At 41.9% G+C, this 15,436-nt stretch overlaps 1 protein-coding gene across 6 annotated transcripts in view; it reads left to right on the plus strand.

Moving 5' to 3' along the window:
• The first annotated feature begins 2,041 nt into the window (after nt 1–2,041).
• The window catches only part of CCDC150 (coiled-coil domain containing 150), a 63,511-nt gene continuing 50,116 nt past the window's right edge, over nt 2,042–15,436 (plus strand). For 3 of the 6 annotated variants that reach the window (XM_053277081.1, XM_053277101.1, XM_053277111.1), the window contains exons 1-9: nt 2,046–2,318; nt 3,503–3,650; nt 5,603–5,823; nt 6,280–6,458; nt 8,315–8,383; nt 8,984–9,100; nt 11,879–12,008; nt 12,800–12,843; nt 13,133–13,225. In XM_053277081.1, coding sequence (XP_053133056.1) covers nt 3,505–3,650; nt 5,603–5,823; nt 6,280–6,458; nt 8,315–8,383; nt 8,984–9,100; nt 11,879–12,008; nt 12,800–12,843; nt 13,133–13,225 — 999 coding nt within the window. In that variant the 5' untranslated portion in view covers nt 2,046–2,318; nt 3,503–3,504. Of the gene's footprint in view, nt 2,319–3,502; nt 3,651–5,602; nt 5,824–5,868; nt 6,111–6,279; nt 6,459–8,314; nt 8,384–8,983; nt 9,101–11,878; nt 12,009–12,799; nt 12,844–13,132; nt 13,226–15,436 lie in introns of those variants that run through there. The other 3 variants (XM_053277129.1, XM_053277091.1, XM_053277120.1) reach the window with 3 other exon arrangements.

Here is a 15,436-nt window from a genome sequence, read left to right on the forward strand (position 1 = left end):
GACTCCTGCCAGAGCCAGAGGGGGAGGGAGGAACTGGGGTTGAATCCTTGTCTGCAAGCCATTTACAGTCAGCTGCCAGCATACACTTTATTTTGATGTGGGGAAACCCATTCTCTCTATAAAGGAGATAAAGGAGGGGTGAAGGCAAAGTAGAACAATCCCTCCCTTCACATCTATTATCATACAACCGGGATTTAACAAAGTGTTTTAAAGTTTTAGGTGCTGTACAAACATTAGCTTTAGCTCCATGTCTACTCAAAGTTTTCTGTACCTGCCATGCAAATTTGTTACAAATGGTATTTTGAAAGCCGGCCATCCTTTCACAAACTTTTACACCCTTACTCCTACATAGTGGAAGTTTAAAACCATTCACTTGAATTAGCTCTTCAGCATTTTCCTAGATGTCACAACATGTTCAATGGATGACACACCTATGGCCCCTTGTATTACATTCTCGATTATCTGCTCCTTTACAGTTCTGGGATGTGCTGTATTACTTTCCCTTAAAATCTCCCCCACCCCGCCCCACCATGGGCTTCCTAGACCATGTAGTTTCCACGTAGCACTTCCAAATTCCATTTCAGTATTAAAAAAAATAACCATCCCTAGTCTAGTGAGCTCCCCAAACTTTCTGTCAGCATGATTTTTAGTTCTAGTAATAATCAAGATATCATCAATATGCCTCTTGTACAATATTATATCTTGAGCTATACACCTCCCCTCAATAGAATCCATATAGGAAATAGCAAGTAAAGGCGCAAGTTGGTTTCCCATAGCCAAGTTTCACTTTTGTGAGAAATACTTTCCATTAAATCTAAACCAAATTCCATTGTAAACAGACAGCAATCAACCCATCCATATCCTTAATGGATAAACCATAACAGTTTGTCCCCTGCTTACTGTCCCATAACAGTTGCTTTACACTCTCCCTAGCTCCTACATTATCCACATTAGTATATAGCACACTTCCATTAAAACTTTCCATATACACCTCCTCCATGTTATCAAAACTTTGGTGTTTTGTATGTGTGCTGAGACAAAATCTAACTGTGGTGTTAATATTTTAGTTTGCAACCAACTAAAAGGATCTGCTGGGCCATCACACCCTGAAATAATATGTCTAACCTTAAACTAATAATGCTCTTACAATACACCTTTTATGTAGGACTAACATGTCTTACTACTCACTCTTACGCATATTTTCTCAAAAATAAGTCCAACTCTGTTGGCTAGGACTTATTTGCAAGTAAATGTGCATAGAATAGCAGTCTTTGACTCATATGCATTTCATACAGGATCATGCCCTTTTATTCCAATAGTGTTCTACATCTTTAATTAACTATTGCATGGTAGGCGAAAATCTATTACAGCTTTTCCTAATATGGAGACAAAAGCTGCAGATTCTGTTTAATGACAAAAGCTGCAGATTTGGAATTTCTGCCAGGTATGCAAATGTTAAAAGCACAAATGCCCCCCAGCCCACCTCAATCAAACATGCCTACATTTCATTGACTATATACAAACCTTAAACTCTCATCAAACTAAAAACCATGGTGTTTCTGTCTATATCCAAAGCACAAATTATTACCTTTCAAGTTTGAAGATCTACTCTAATTTTGGCTATGAGAACAAGCATCTTTCCTCGGCCGTACTGAAAGTAAGGTCAAATAAAATGAATATTAGGAAATAAGAATCAGAACAACGGAACCAAGGGTAGGAGACACGCGATAACAAATACATCGCTTTTTAAATCGGCAGGGGTGGGTGCACGGTTTCGCCACCTCGCTTGAAATAAGGGCATTTCTCTGAGGACTGCGAAAACTTAAAACAAGAAGGAGAAATGAAACGGACAAAAAATGGAGTCTTTGTTACGCTAGAAGATAGAACTAGAATCTACCAAGTGCTTTCATGATTCTCTGTTACTACCTGCTCCCGACGCGCGGCAAAAAAGAAAGAGAACCCAAGAAACTACATCTCCCAGCATGCTTTTATACATTTGGGTGGGGCTCTTGGAGCATGCGCGCCCGCGGCCGGCTTTCCGCTTTTCAGCGCGTATGCCTCTCTCTCTCTCGTCTGTCTCATTGCTCTGAAGGAGCGAAGAGGAAAAAACGACAGGGAGTCCCACGGTGCAGTAAGATCTCGGTCGCGCATGCGTCGGTTGGAGTCCTCGCAGGAAGCGGGCCAGTTTGAAACTGCAAAGGAGCTCCATGGAAACAAGGGCGGGGAGCGTCAGGGCCGAAGAGACCCGCGGAGCTAAGCTCTGGAGGTAGCCCCGGGGAGCTCCTGCGGGGGCTCCGTGTCCCTGGGAGGAGAGAGAGGTAGGCAGGTGACAGCAGGGGCTGCTGATGTGCCTGGCACTGGTGGGGCGTGCGGGCAAAGAGGGCAACAGAGGAACTCGAGGAAGGAAAGGGGCCGGGGCTCATAAGGAGAAAGGGGAGAAAAGAGACGGAGGGAAGGAGAAGGGGGACCCAAGGGGAGACGGGGCGGGTGGAGGAAAGGAGAAGGGGAACGTAGGAAGCTGCCATATACTGAGTCAGACCATTGGTCCATCTAGCTCAGTATTGTCTTCACAGACTGGCAGCGGCTTCTCCAAGGTTGCAGGCAGGAATCTCTCTCAGCCCTATCTTGGAGATGCCGCCAGGGAGGGACCTTGAAACCTTCTATTTTTCCCAGAGCGGCTCCATCCCCTGAGGGGAAGATCTTGCAGTGCTCACACTTCTAGTCTCCCATTCAAATGCAACCAGGGCAGACCCTGCTTAGCTAGAAATAGATGGAGGAAAGGGGCAGGGGACTCATAGGCATCAGGGAACCGTCAAAAAGAGGACTGCTTTGCTCGATCGGACTACTGTTGCCTTGTGCCTGTGAGAGAGGCCAGTAAGACATCTGTCGTATGAAATATTGGAGATATTTCTGCCAAATATTGGGGACATCTCTGCCAGTCGCCATAGAGGACTGAGCTAGGCGGTCTAATGGTCTAACATAGTATATAGTAAGGCAGCCTCCTGTGTTCATATGGCCATTGATTTGTTAAATTGCCCTGAATCTATTGCCAATCAGCTTTATTGGATGATGGCTCTGAGGTTAGTGTGTCGAGAGGGGCTAAGTCCTTCCTATTCATTCTCTTCATACTGCTAATAATTTTACCAAGCTCTACTATAGCGTCCCCCCATTGTCTCCTCCCCACAACTAATTTTTTTTAAACCCCAAACTCTTGAGACTTTTTTGTACAAAAAAAAAATTCCCAAACCTCTGATAATTGTCTAGCCTTATCTGATGCATGTTTAGTCAGCAACAATTCTCACTGAGTTTAATGGGACTTATTTCCATGGAAGTGTGCCTAGAACTTCCACACAGATATGTCCCTAAATCCTACCTGATATGTGGCGATCCCCCGGACTCCATTTCTCTTGTACTGCTATCTGTTTACCTAAATCTTGGCTAATTGACAGATACGGAAATCCCTCATAACTACAAAGTATCTAAGAAGTCATGTTATTTACAGTGATGGCAAGGCCAATAATTTCACCAATGAGCGTCAGTGCAACAACTCCTGAAACTGTCGTGGTGCTGGACCAGAGGATGAGAGTGGTTGAAGAGCAGACAAATGCACTTTTGAGAGATCTAGAGAAACTAGGTGTGAATGGAGACAGGTACGGTTGAAACATATGCTTTTAACATTTTCCTTGTCTTTCGTTTCCTTCTCTTATTCATTTTCTAACGTGGCATGTCTCCCTAGTATCCAAATTATTAAGAAGTTGAAGTATCCTGGATAATCAAGCTTCTGAATAAACTGTGTATTTTTTTTAGTTGAAGTGGTTAAGGTTACTTTGTGAACAACAGGGCATTTAAGTGACAGAGCTGACAAAACAGCAGCTGTATATGTGGAGATAAAAATCTGGAAACTATGCTACCGTATTTACCTGAATGTAAGATGAGGTTCTTTCCTATTAAAATATGGTGTGAGAGACATATGAGAGTCAAATTCCTCTTTCTTTTGGGTAAATACAGTTATTTACCTGTATTTAGCCTCTGTCTTTAAAGGTGTCGTTCTACATGGTTGGGTAAATACCATATTTGTCAACGATATTCATGGCACTACCGATAGAGTATCAAAATGATCCACAGTGAGGAAGATCTCTTAACCATTATTCAAAGATCAGTGACATTATCTGCAACAGTTGACACACAGTGACCTACAACAGTGTCAGCTTTTCTCCAATGATAGGAACATAGGAAGCTGCCATATACCACAAGACCAGCTCTCCTCATGATGAACACCACCATGAGAACAATGATTGCATGAGAACACCGTTATTTTAATGTACTAGTTGCAGTGTTGCATTTGATTAAGATAACTCAAATGAACTCTTTCCAGCAAACAGTTGAGAATGTAATGCTTTTCATTCATGAATATGAATCTCAACTTTCAGTGGTGTGTTTTTTGTTCTTTCTAACTTTTGTGCCCTTTTCTAATCAATTTGCCATTTTGTAATCAATTTCAATGATTGATTACAGCATTATATTAAAATGTAATGAAAGATAGGATATATGTATAAAGAAAAGAAAGAAGTGGTGTGTACTACTACTATTACGAATATTTATATACTGTTCTCCAACAAATGTTCTCAAAACCGTTTACATAGAAAAATAAATATATAATAGGATGGTTAAAATATTTTATTAATTAAAATTTTGTTCCTAAATAAAAACATTATTAATTAATGAGATGGTATTTAATTCTAAAGATCTACTTACTCTTGATAAAGAGTTATCTGAAGACAGTGGACAACATCTGGATCAAGCCATGACTTAGTCCCATTGAGATGAATTGATTTCAATGGCGCTTAGTTGTGCTTAACTAGACTGGACATTGCCCAGTGTTTCAGGTCTGTGTTAGTTAGTATTGCTTATATTTTGTTTGTGGGTGAGAATGCCCTCTCACACACATAGATTATACCAAATGCTACAAGAACCTTGCTTCTTCTTGCAATACAGGAAATTCTCAAAATCTCCATAGTCCTTCCTCTCCAATAATGTTAAAATATTTTTCTTCTTTATCCTTCTCCCCAACACTTCTGACTTTAAATCTACAAACTCTAACACTGCAGTTATCAGTTTATTGCTCTTTATTATCAACAAAGTGAACTGCCCAGGGTCTTTTTTATATGGGGTGGTATATAAATGTACTAAATAAATAAAGTGCCCAGCATCATCATGGGTGAATTCTGAGCAGAGATGGTGTGTTTATTACATGGATGCCAGAAAAAAGGCATATTGTTTCTCTGTGTACATGTACCCTGCATGGGTTCCTTGCTATCAGGTATGGTGAGCAGGTTTTGCCCCCACTGAAATGTTCCTGAGTGTAGCACTTTCCTTTTCCCCATGTGGGTGAAGGGGAGATCCCCAGTGGTCCCTCTATGTACTTAGAGGCACCACTGGGGATGGGGGTTAAACCTGCTGCTAGCAATCTGGACTGAGAAATAGGTTTTGCTTCCTCTTGGCTGTATTCCAGATTGCAGTTAGGCAGACACTCCCATAATGCTGAGGTGTGCACCAGTACATGCCAAATAAGTGACATTTCCTACATTTTTCCCCCTCCCAGTATGGAACTCTTCCCTTCAAAACCCTTGGAGAACTGGGATGGCCACCGGTCTATCAGTCCTGTCCATGCTCGAGTGGCATTTGTTGGAAAGAATGACACACTGTGGAGAACCTGCGAAACTCTCGTGAACCGGATGTGCCGGCTGGAGAGTGTAGTGCAGACCCTGAAACTGAACATGTTCCGGCTGCAAACGGAAAAAGAGTTGAATCCAAAGCATGCAGGTACTGCAGGCGGTAGCTTGTATTGAGGAGCAATTCCCAAACTGTGCCATGAGAGAAATCAATTAAAAATGACTGTGAGCCCCAATTGCCAAATTAGCCACCTGCAACGGTGGTTTCATCTCTGCAGGACTCACTGCTTTGTCGTTGCCTGCTTCCTGCTGATAATTGATTGGTTATTCTATCACTTTCAAAGCAGGGATGAGCAGAATTAGCTGTCCTCCAATCAAGATGCATGCTTCGAACAATAACTCATGCAGATTTGGGGAGGGGAGCTCTTCTGAAAGCGGGTAATATGTGCTTGCGCTTTACAAGTAAATCTTTGGGGGTTGAAGAGTGAAATATGCTTCCAGTTTTAATTCACGAGTGGGGAAGGCATGCCTCAGCCATCAGAAGTTTGAGAAACGCTCCTCTCTAGCAGTGCACTATTCTTCAAGGTTCTTTCTTGCTTCCTGGCAGCCAATTTAGAACAGCGCCTCAACACAATACAGGAGGAGCATATACAAGAATTAAAGGTGTTGCAAACGGAGGGGAGAACGTTGTACCAGCAGCTGAGCGAGTCACGAGAAGAGGAGGGAAAAGCCCGTGATCAAGTGCAAAGACTGAGTGCTGCTCTTGAGATTGCCACTGCAGCAAAGGTTTGCAACAAGCTACTCAACAGAAAGTGCTTTTGGAGACTGCTGCTGTTTTACTGTTGATTTTAAGAGGAACGCAAGTGGTTGATGTGCTAAAAGCTTATCAATAATGGGAATGGCTAAGAGCAGCTATCTTTGCTTTTGCTAAAAGACACCTATATCTGTAAAAATGGGCTTCCTTTCCTTTCCTTCCCTTCCTTCCTTCTTTCAGCACGTGTCTGCTCCCAAAAACCTGAGTCTCATGGCAGTTTACACAAAAGTTACAACAATGAAATCACAATTAAAACTAATCAATTGAAACAGTTTAAATAGTTTAAAACAAGAGTTCACAATCTGTGATACTGCCGATGATGCTGAACTACAACTCCCATCATCCCCAGCCACAATAATTTGTAGCTGGGGATGATAGGAGTTCTAGTTCACCAGCAGCTTCAGGACCACAGACTGGGATCCCTTGGTTTAAAATGAGAATAGAAAAATCAACTTACAACTAGCCAAAGGCTTGATTCAATAGGTGTCTATATTCAGAGAGGTTAGGAATCTATGGCTATAGTTGCACTGAAGAGTGTGGACTAAGAGTCTAACATGCTCCAGGCACTTAAATAGAATGAGAAGGATATTAGCTTTCCATGGCCTTGTGTCCAAGGGATAGACAGATTTCCAACATTCATGGTTGCAGCAAAAATTGCTTTGACAGTTCTTACTCACACATATTAAACAGAACTGGTGTAGCATAGTGGCTAAAAGGCTGAGCTACAAATCAGGACTTCCCCAACCTGAATCTCTCCTGTCATGAAGTCATCCGTTGGCCTCAAGCCAGCTACTCCCTCTCAGCCTCAGTTCACTCATCTACCATTTGGATATAATACTTGTATTGCAGGATTGTTGTGAGGATTACAAGATTAATACACGTGAAATGCTTTGAATGCCTGAAAGCACTATATAAATATTAGATGAGGCCCATTGTTGACTGGGCAAAGTCATTTTGTGTAGATTACCCTTATAGGAAAGTTCAAGAAATTAAATATATATAATAGAATTTTTAATTAATGTCCTTGCAAAAGATAAGTAAAATAATTGCTTGTTTTAAACCATATTAACTGTTTAAATAGTTTTAATTGTGGTTTTATTATGTTAACGTTTGTGTAAATTGCCATGAGAAGTTTTTGGCAGCATACAAATGTGCCAAATAAATAAAGACAGCCATTTTTTAGAGATATAGCTGTCTTTTAGTAGCATTTTCAGCTAATTTCAGTAGCAGGATGTTGATCCAAAAATTGATATCTGTAAGTCATTGGGAAGTATGACTTGATTGCACACAAACTAACAAACATAATATTTAAGTGTGGTGAGGGGAGGGGGCTGGATTTGTGGTGTGTGTGTGTGTGTGTGTGAGAGAGAGAGAGAAAGAGAGAGAGAGATGACAGCTGTTGCTCCATGCCCTTCTATCCCCATATGCTTATTCCTACCCCCGTTTATTACCCCTCTCATGTTCCAGAGTCTTTGCTTTAATTCCTCCCAAAGTAATTTGAAGCCAAAGTTCCAAATTCTGAAACAAAATTGCCTTGGTATCATCATCTTATATATTAAAGTAAATGTACATACCAATGAGGATGTTATGATGGCATCCATAATCCTCCATCTAAGTTCTGTACCGAGCGATAGTAGCAGTTAAACTGCAAGAGGCATAGCCTCTCAAAAACTATGTTCTTTTTAACCACCACATATGTTCAAGTGCCAGAAATGCCAGCTGGAACCACTGTCAAGACTAAAGAGCCATGAGCCCTGACTTCCAAAGAGTCCGGCTTTGAAAAACTATGCATGTTCTGCCACCACATGTGGTGTTTCGGTCTTTGCAGAGAGATGTAGCCATTGCTGCAGAGGAGCTGAAGGTGACAAACAATCAAATGAGCCATAAACTAAAAGAGGTAAGGACAGAAGACTATTTGCCAGTTGCAGTAGGGAGGAAGAAGTTGAATTTCCAAACACACAACAATACTAACTGTGCATGTGTGTTTAATGAAATCTTCTGGTTGTTTCATTAGTTTGTTTTTAATTTGATTTCACCATCCTGTAATCCGAGCACACAAAAACAGTAGATAAATGCTATGCAAATTCTACTTGGGAGGCTACTGCGAAGGCGCATTACCCATATATGTGAATGCACAATGACTGGATTTTGACAAAAATAGAGTATGCTTGCCTTTTCACAACTCAAGGCAGCTTACAATTACTGTCCAAACAAATTAAAATACAGTAAAATGCAAATAAATGGTGATCCAAAAACAGTCAGACTGAGGCCAGACCAAAGATACTAACCCTCCTAAAAGCCAGCTTTTTTCTGGAAATTCAGTCTGTTAGTCATTCTAGCCTTTTTCTGTCTCTGCGGTTTATCCTTGGTGTGTAACTATGCCCTATTTTTAACATTTAGCAATGCTTAGTTTTTTCAGTAAGGCCGTGAAGCGTATCCTGCTTTGGATACTTGATAAAGGATCCATTTGCCAACCTGATATTTTTATTGCTCACAGCTAAAGGAGCACCTGTCCAAGGAGCGTAGCATGCGGGAAACGCTGGAAGAATCTCAAGCAGTCCTGCTGTATCGTATGCAGGATATGGAAGTGACAGTGGAGAAAGAACGGAAACAGGTTGGTTTTGAAGCAAAGCAATCTTCATCCTTTCTTTAGGATTTGACCAAACAATGCAGTCTGCAGCCTACTCTCAAAGTAGTATTGACCCTAAAAGTTACAACAGCTCACAGCTGATGGCAGATGGTGAATATCACTATTACCACTGAAGTGCAAAGGTCCTGATAAAATTTCTAGAAGGCAGTCCGGAACACTTCTGCAGTTTGACAGCATGAGCATCCTCTGCTGTGCATTGGCAGCACTGTACTTCCACAGAGTGGTGTACATGGGAGGGGATCCCCACCCAACTGTTGTTCCAGCCACACTTTGACACATCCATCCATTGCTTTGTACATGACACCCTCTACTTCACACAGAAGTGTTCAAAAGCCCACTCCTGCTGATGCAACTTCTGACCCAGCAGCTCAAACAAATCCGGAAACTGCAGCTAGTGCAAAATGCGGCAGCTAGGGTTTTATCTGGAGCTGCCAGGTGGGAGCACATCACACCCAGTTTGAAAGAGCTGCACTGGTTACCAGTTTCCCCCCGGGTCCAATTCAAGGTGCTAGTTTTGACCTTTAAAGCCCTTAACGGTTTGGGCCCGGGATACCTGAGGGACTGCCTGCTCCCAAGGATTACTGCCTACTTGACGAGGTCATTTGAGGGGGCTCTGCTCCGGGTGCCAACAATGAGTGAGGCTCGGTTGTCTTGCACGCGGAACAGGGCCTTCTCTGTTGTTGCCCCCGGACTCTGGAATGCTCTCCCAGTGGCTATTTGCTCCTCGTTCTCCATCACAGCTTTTAGAAAGAGTGTAAAATCTTGGCTTTTTGCCCAGGTATTTATTTGATGCTCTGCTGCTGCTCTTTGTACTCTGTATTACTTTTATGCTTTTGTTTTAAATTTTTAATCAGATTTGTTTAATATTTTTCACTTAATATTTTAATTGTGTCTTTTTTACCATCTTGTTTTTAAATTTTGCTGTAAACCGCCTTGGGATTGTTTTAGTGAAAGGCAGTATATAAATTTAACAATAAATAAACACACACACCTCACCAGTTATGGCTCACTGGGGCTTGATTAAGCCTTCTGGAAACCAAAGAAGAGAGATTGTCCACCATGTACGAGGTCATAATATGTGGCTGATGGGACTGTGTTGCTTAATGGATCATAAGTTGTTCTGGCCTCTCCTATGAGGATCTTCACAGCTGTATGCTCACAGGAAAGAGAGCTGGTCTTGTGGTAGCAAGCATGACTTGTCCCCTTAGCTAAGCAGGGTCTGTCCTGGTTGCTTATGAATGGGAGACTAGAAGTGTGAGCACTGTAAGATATTTCCCTTAGGGGTTGGAGCTGCTCTGGGAAGAGCATCTAGGTTTCAAGTCTCTTCCCTGGCATCTCCAAGATAGGGCTGAGAGAGATTCCTGCCTGCAACCTTGGAGAAGTATTGTCTGTGTAGACAATACTGAGCGAGATGGATCTATGGTCTGACTCAGCATATTGCAGCTTTCTATGTTCCTATGAAAAGAGAAATTGTGCTTCTTGATTCTGTTTTTTAAATATTGTAGTATCCGCTCAGGAACTGTACAATGGGTATTCAAATATCAGCTCAACCATGGATTTAGTGTGTGTGCATGGTCCAACTTAACTTTCCTTAAGACTCAGGATGAGAACAGAAGCCGAAAGTGATCACTTGAGCGTTAAGGAGATTCTGAATGGTATACATCCAGGATAATTATTTAAAGCTTTCTGACTTCAAAGAGTTTCTGAAGAGTGGATTAGTCTGTTGCAGCAAAAACAGTCTTGTGATACATAAAAAAACAAACACATTTGTTGAAGCATGAGCATTCATGAATTAGAGCTTACTTCTTTAGATGCATGAGGTGTTATCTTCAGCTGCTATGCATTTAATGAGAAAAGAAGTGTTGAAAGGGCTATGGAATCGTAGGCCATTTTTATGTAAAGAGAAAGTAGGGGATAAGTACCATGGTGATATACATTTATATAATGAAATGTAATAAATAAATACATACAATACCAGTAATAACTTTTCCTGTCTACGCAAATTATTAGCACTAGAAGTGATGAGTGAGAACTGAGATTTATTATTAGAGCTCAAAAGGATGAATCCAGACCTACAAACAATGGTACCAAATGGCAATAGACTGTGAGACATGCAATAGGTGACTGTGCCATGTGAAGCTAAAATGTATGAGATGGACACAGTAACAGGTGATATTGCTGTTTGTTATATACAGTGTCCCTGGCTGAACTAAGGCTGTAATGCTGTTAGGACTGAAGCCTTGATTTAGCCAAAACAACTTACCTTATGCCAGACATAATAGGTGATGTAATCTCTGCATTTCTCCCACTTACTTCCAGTTCTGTTAAAATTCATAGTTAGGAAATTGGCTATTTCTAGCTTTAAACAAAAATCATCTCAGATTTCATAGCCCATTCATGCATTTTTGTTTCTTTTCTCTTTTTGTCCCCCTCCTGTACTCACAAGTAAGAGTGTGTGTGTGTGTGTGTGTGTGTGTGTGTGTGTGTGTGTACATACACCTGCTAGCTGAGGATAACATGATGATGTGGGCTCCTGTTCACAAACACTTATGCCAAAAGTAACGTGTTAGACTTTAAGAGTCTTTGTTCTTTGAACTTCAAACTGTATCATTTAGCTTTTCTTTTTTCAACTTTCGGGGGGGGGGACGGACGACTTTTAAGATATTTTAAGAAATGTATGTGTTTTGAATACATTTTAAGAAATGCCTCTGATCTGAATGCATTTTCTGGATGCTTTTACAGGTTCATATTCTGCAGCAGGACAGCAGTAGTCTACGCCAGGATATTCAGATAATCCAAGAAAAGCTGCTGAAGGAAGAAGAGAGGACTGTCCAACTGGAACAGGAATGTATACAGCTTAAAGCTGATCTAGGTATGGGAACAAAATCTGGACCTTTGAGTGGCTTAAAGCTTGTTCATACATGCATGTTGATGATATAATATCCCTCGCTTAAATACTGTATACTTGATGATTGGCAGATGAATGTTTGAACTGGCTCCACTGAAAGACATTGTGATTGGGTTGATGTGGATTCCCATAATAGGGTAATAGTTCACACTTACATTTTTATCCCACTCTTCCTACCAAGGCCCTCAGGGTAGTTCACATGAGTCTCTTCCCCGACACTAACTCGTTTTATCCTCCCCCAAACTCTGTAAAGTAAGTCTGGTCCCAAGTCACCCATTGACCTTCCTGGTTGTATGTGGATTCAAACACAGGTTCCTAGTTTGACATCCGAGTAGTTCGACAGTACACCACACTGGTTCTCTTTATGGAATGCTTGTTTTATTGCTGGTTTTTTGTGTGTCATTCTCATCAGGTTACGTCATGGATTTAGAGTCAGGTTCAGGCAGAAATCTAACTGCTTTTTGTGTTAAAGCATTAAGAACCCAGTTCTTTGCATGTTACTCAGAAGTAATTACCTCAGTGTTCAACCCATTGTACTCTGAACTGATCCTTGCCTTAGGATTACTGCAAGAAAAGGTGCGTTAAGCAGTCATGCTGCTTTTGAAAAGCTGTCTAAACGAAAGGGTATTCTAGGGAAAGGCAATATGTTAAAGACATTTCTTCAACAGAGTACTGTGTCAAGTATAAATGGTTAACTTTTTAAATTTATAGATGCAAAGTTTGATGACTCTTTATTTCTTCTGGGTTCTTTCTAGAATCCCGAGAGACTACCATTTCCAGGCTCAGTGAAGAAGGAAAAGTAAGTGTAAAAGGGACAGCTTGAATTGGGTAGTTACACCACCACCACCCCTGCCCAGTGTTTTTGAACGTATCTGACTCCATCCATACTTGTAGTTCAGGAAAATGCAGCTCATATTATGAGAGCATTTGACCAATAACTGAGCTGTGCTAATTTAACTGGCCTTCTCCATTATATAAAAGCTACTATAGGAAAAATGGGATGTATTGGCATTCCTGTTTGGACAGCAGGAATTATTTTGGCTGCAAAGGCACAGTTTCCCAGCAACAAATCGTGTCCTTTCTTCTAGGCTGTGCAGGTGTCTTTCAGCAAAGAACATGAGGAGAACTTGCAGCTGCGATCCGAAATCACTGCTTTGCGAGATGTGGCAGAAAAAGTGCAAGTAATGAAAATGGTTGTCTTAAGTCTTGCTCCAAAATGCTATGGGGGAGAAATGGTAGATGACATTGCAGGGATTGAATGGACGAATTTTATCTTGCTTTTAAGAACCAGCTTTTCAAGCAACCTGGAATGTTTTTGACAAGGGGAATTGAAAGTTGCGGTTATGGAAACTTCAGGGCCAGCCAGAAGCTGTGCAAGGGTCTGTAGGAGTAGCAAGGATCTCTCCACTGAAAACCATGCATCTGGATAGTGATCCACAACAGTCATAAATACTGGGTTTTGCACCTGCACAGACCACTTCAAGTAAAATTCGTTAGCTCCTCGAGACGCCTCCAACCGCTCACTGCGTGTGCTGCGCATCCTCTTATATCAACTGTTAGGCGTCCCCCTTCCAGTTTCTTTCTGACTGCCAAAGCAATCACTTCTTCAGTATCACTAAAGCTCCTCAGAAAAAAACTAAAAATACAAGGATAGTTAAATCGGCTAGGACACAGATCGGCAAAGACTACCCTACGGATAGTGATAAGTATTGAAAGATTAAACGGTGTATGATTAACGGAATGATTAACAGACATGTCTGTGACTGACGATTAAAACTTAGGTACATGGTGGCATTTACTGGCTCAACTAGGATCAGAACACAACTACTCTAATTGGCAACCCCTCCACGAATCCCACATGAGTGTGAGGTCTCCAAGGGAGAAAACCACTTTTAAAAGGTATGTGAGCTGCAAGGGCAAACTCCCCTCAACAGACGGACATCAGCAGTGTTTGTTGTGTTTGGGAGAGGGACATAGTGCAGCAACCTGTTCAATCTGGGCTTCATTCTCCAGACAGACTTTGAAAAATCAAGCAGCCCACCTTAAAGTGGCATTACTGGAGAATGCACTAAGTCTTTGTAAGCATTATGCCCCACTTGCCCTTAGCATCGGACTCGATGTCGAGATTGGCACCAAAGACTGCAACAAAATCGCGGTCTAAATCTTCGGTGCCTGGGACGACGGCTTCAAAGGAGTGGTCATCCTTCAAAACACCAAAAGCCCCAGAACAAAGAGAAAGGGCAAGAAGGTAACTGCTGCCCTGCTGCTGAAGGAACATTGTGATAAATCACAAAAGAAATACCGCGATAAAAAGCAGAGACAACCCCATCACCAATGGGATTGCAGCATGTAGAATGCCCTTTGATGTCGACAGAGTGACATCAATCATTAGGTTTGCCGGTGGCAAGACCACAGCATTGGGCAGTTTCGCTGTCACCAGCACCAACCCCACTACAGTCTCTGTCAATGCTGAGACTTCAGCTGTCTACAGCGACATCTTCTGCATCAAAGCCTGATAGATGCTCACCAGTGACTTTCGACATTGAGCATGATGTCAATCACGATGTCGACCTGGAAACCAAAGCAGCAAAGAACCCAACAACAGCAAGAGACATCATACTACTATTGGAGTTAGGGGAGAGCATGCCTTCCATAACAACGTTCAAGGACTTCCTTACCCAGGGTCTCGATATTGAGGAGGGAAAAGAACCTGAGCAATTCCCTCCTGTGCCACGAACACCATCCCTAAGAAGTATGTATGGGGACACCCCACTGCAGGGGCTGCTACAAGACAAAGGATGGGGGAATACCGTTACACTATCTCCAGAGGAGTACTCTCAATTTAAGTAATGGTAAACACACAAACACCCAGTTCCACAAATGATGCAGAGGGCCACACAAGTCACGCCATTGCAGAATGATTTCCAGGATACATTAGTACATACCACTGCACAGCAGACTAATCAGGATGCGGCTATCCAAACAAATTTTCTATTGCCTCTGATAGTTCCGCCCCCCACATTTCCAGTTGACAACGTCCATTCAGACACAAACGCATTTGCCAGTAGAACATGCAACGTGGCACGCTATAACAACAGACTGTGACTGTCCCAAGAAGTATTGCAACACAAACAGTATCAGATGATGCATCTGCGTGAGGAGTCCAATGAACACATCCCAGAACCGAATCAAAATGGTTCAGCAACACCATCTATTTCACCAACCACCAGCAAAGACTACGGATCTGGATGATCCACTGTACAATTTTATGAAAAAGGCTACGGGTCTGCAACCAGCATACTTACCTATGTTACCTGTCATTATGAAGGCTGTAGAATCTACTTGGGAAGTTATCCAGACTTCTACGCCAACATCAAAACGATTGGAAACTC

The sequence above is a fragment of the Hemicordylus capensis genome, chromosome 1 (genome assembly GCF_027244095.1).
Source record: "Hemicordylus capensis ecotype Gifberg chromosome 1, rHemCap1.1.pri, whole genome shotgun sequence".
Lineage (NCBI taxonomy): Eukaryota > Metazoa > Chordata > Lepidosauria > Squamata > Cordylidae > Hemicordylus > Hemicordylus capensis.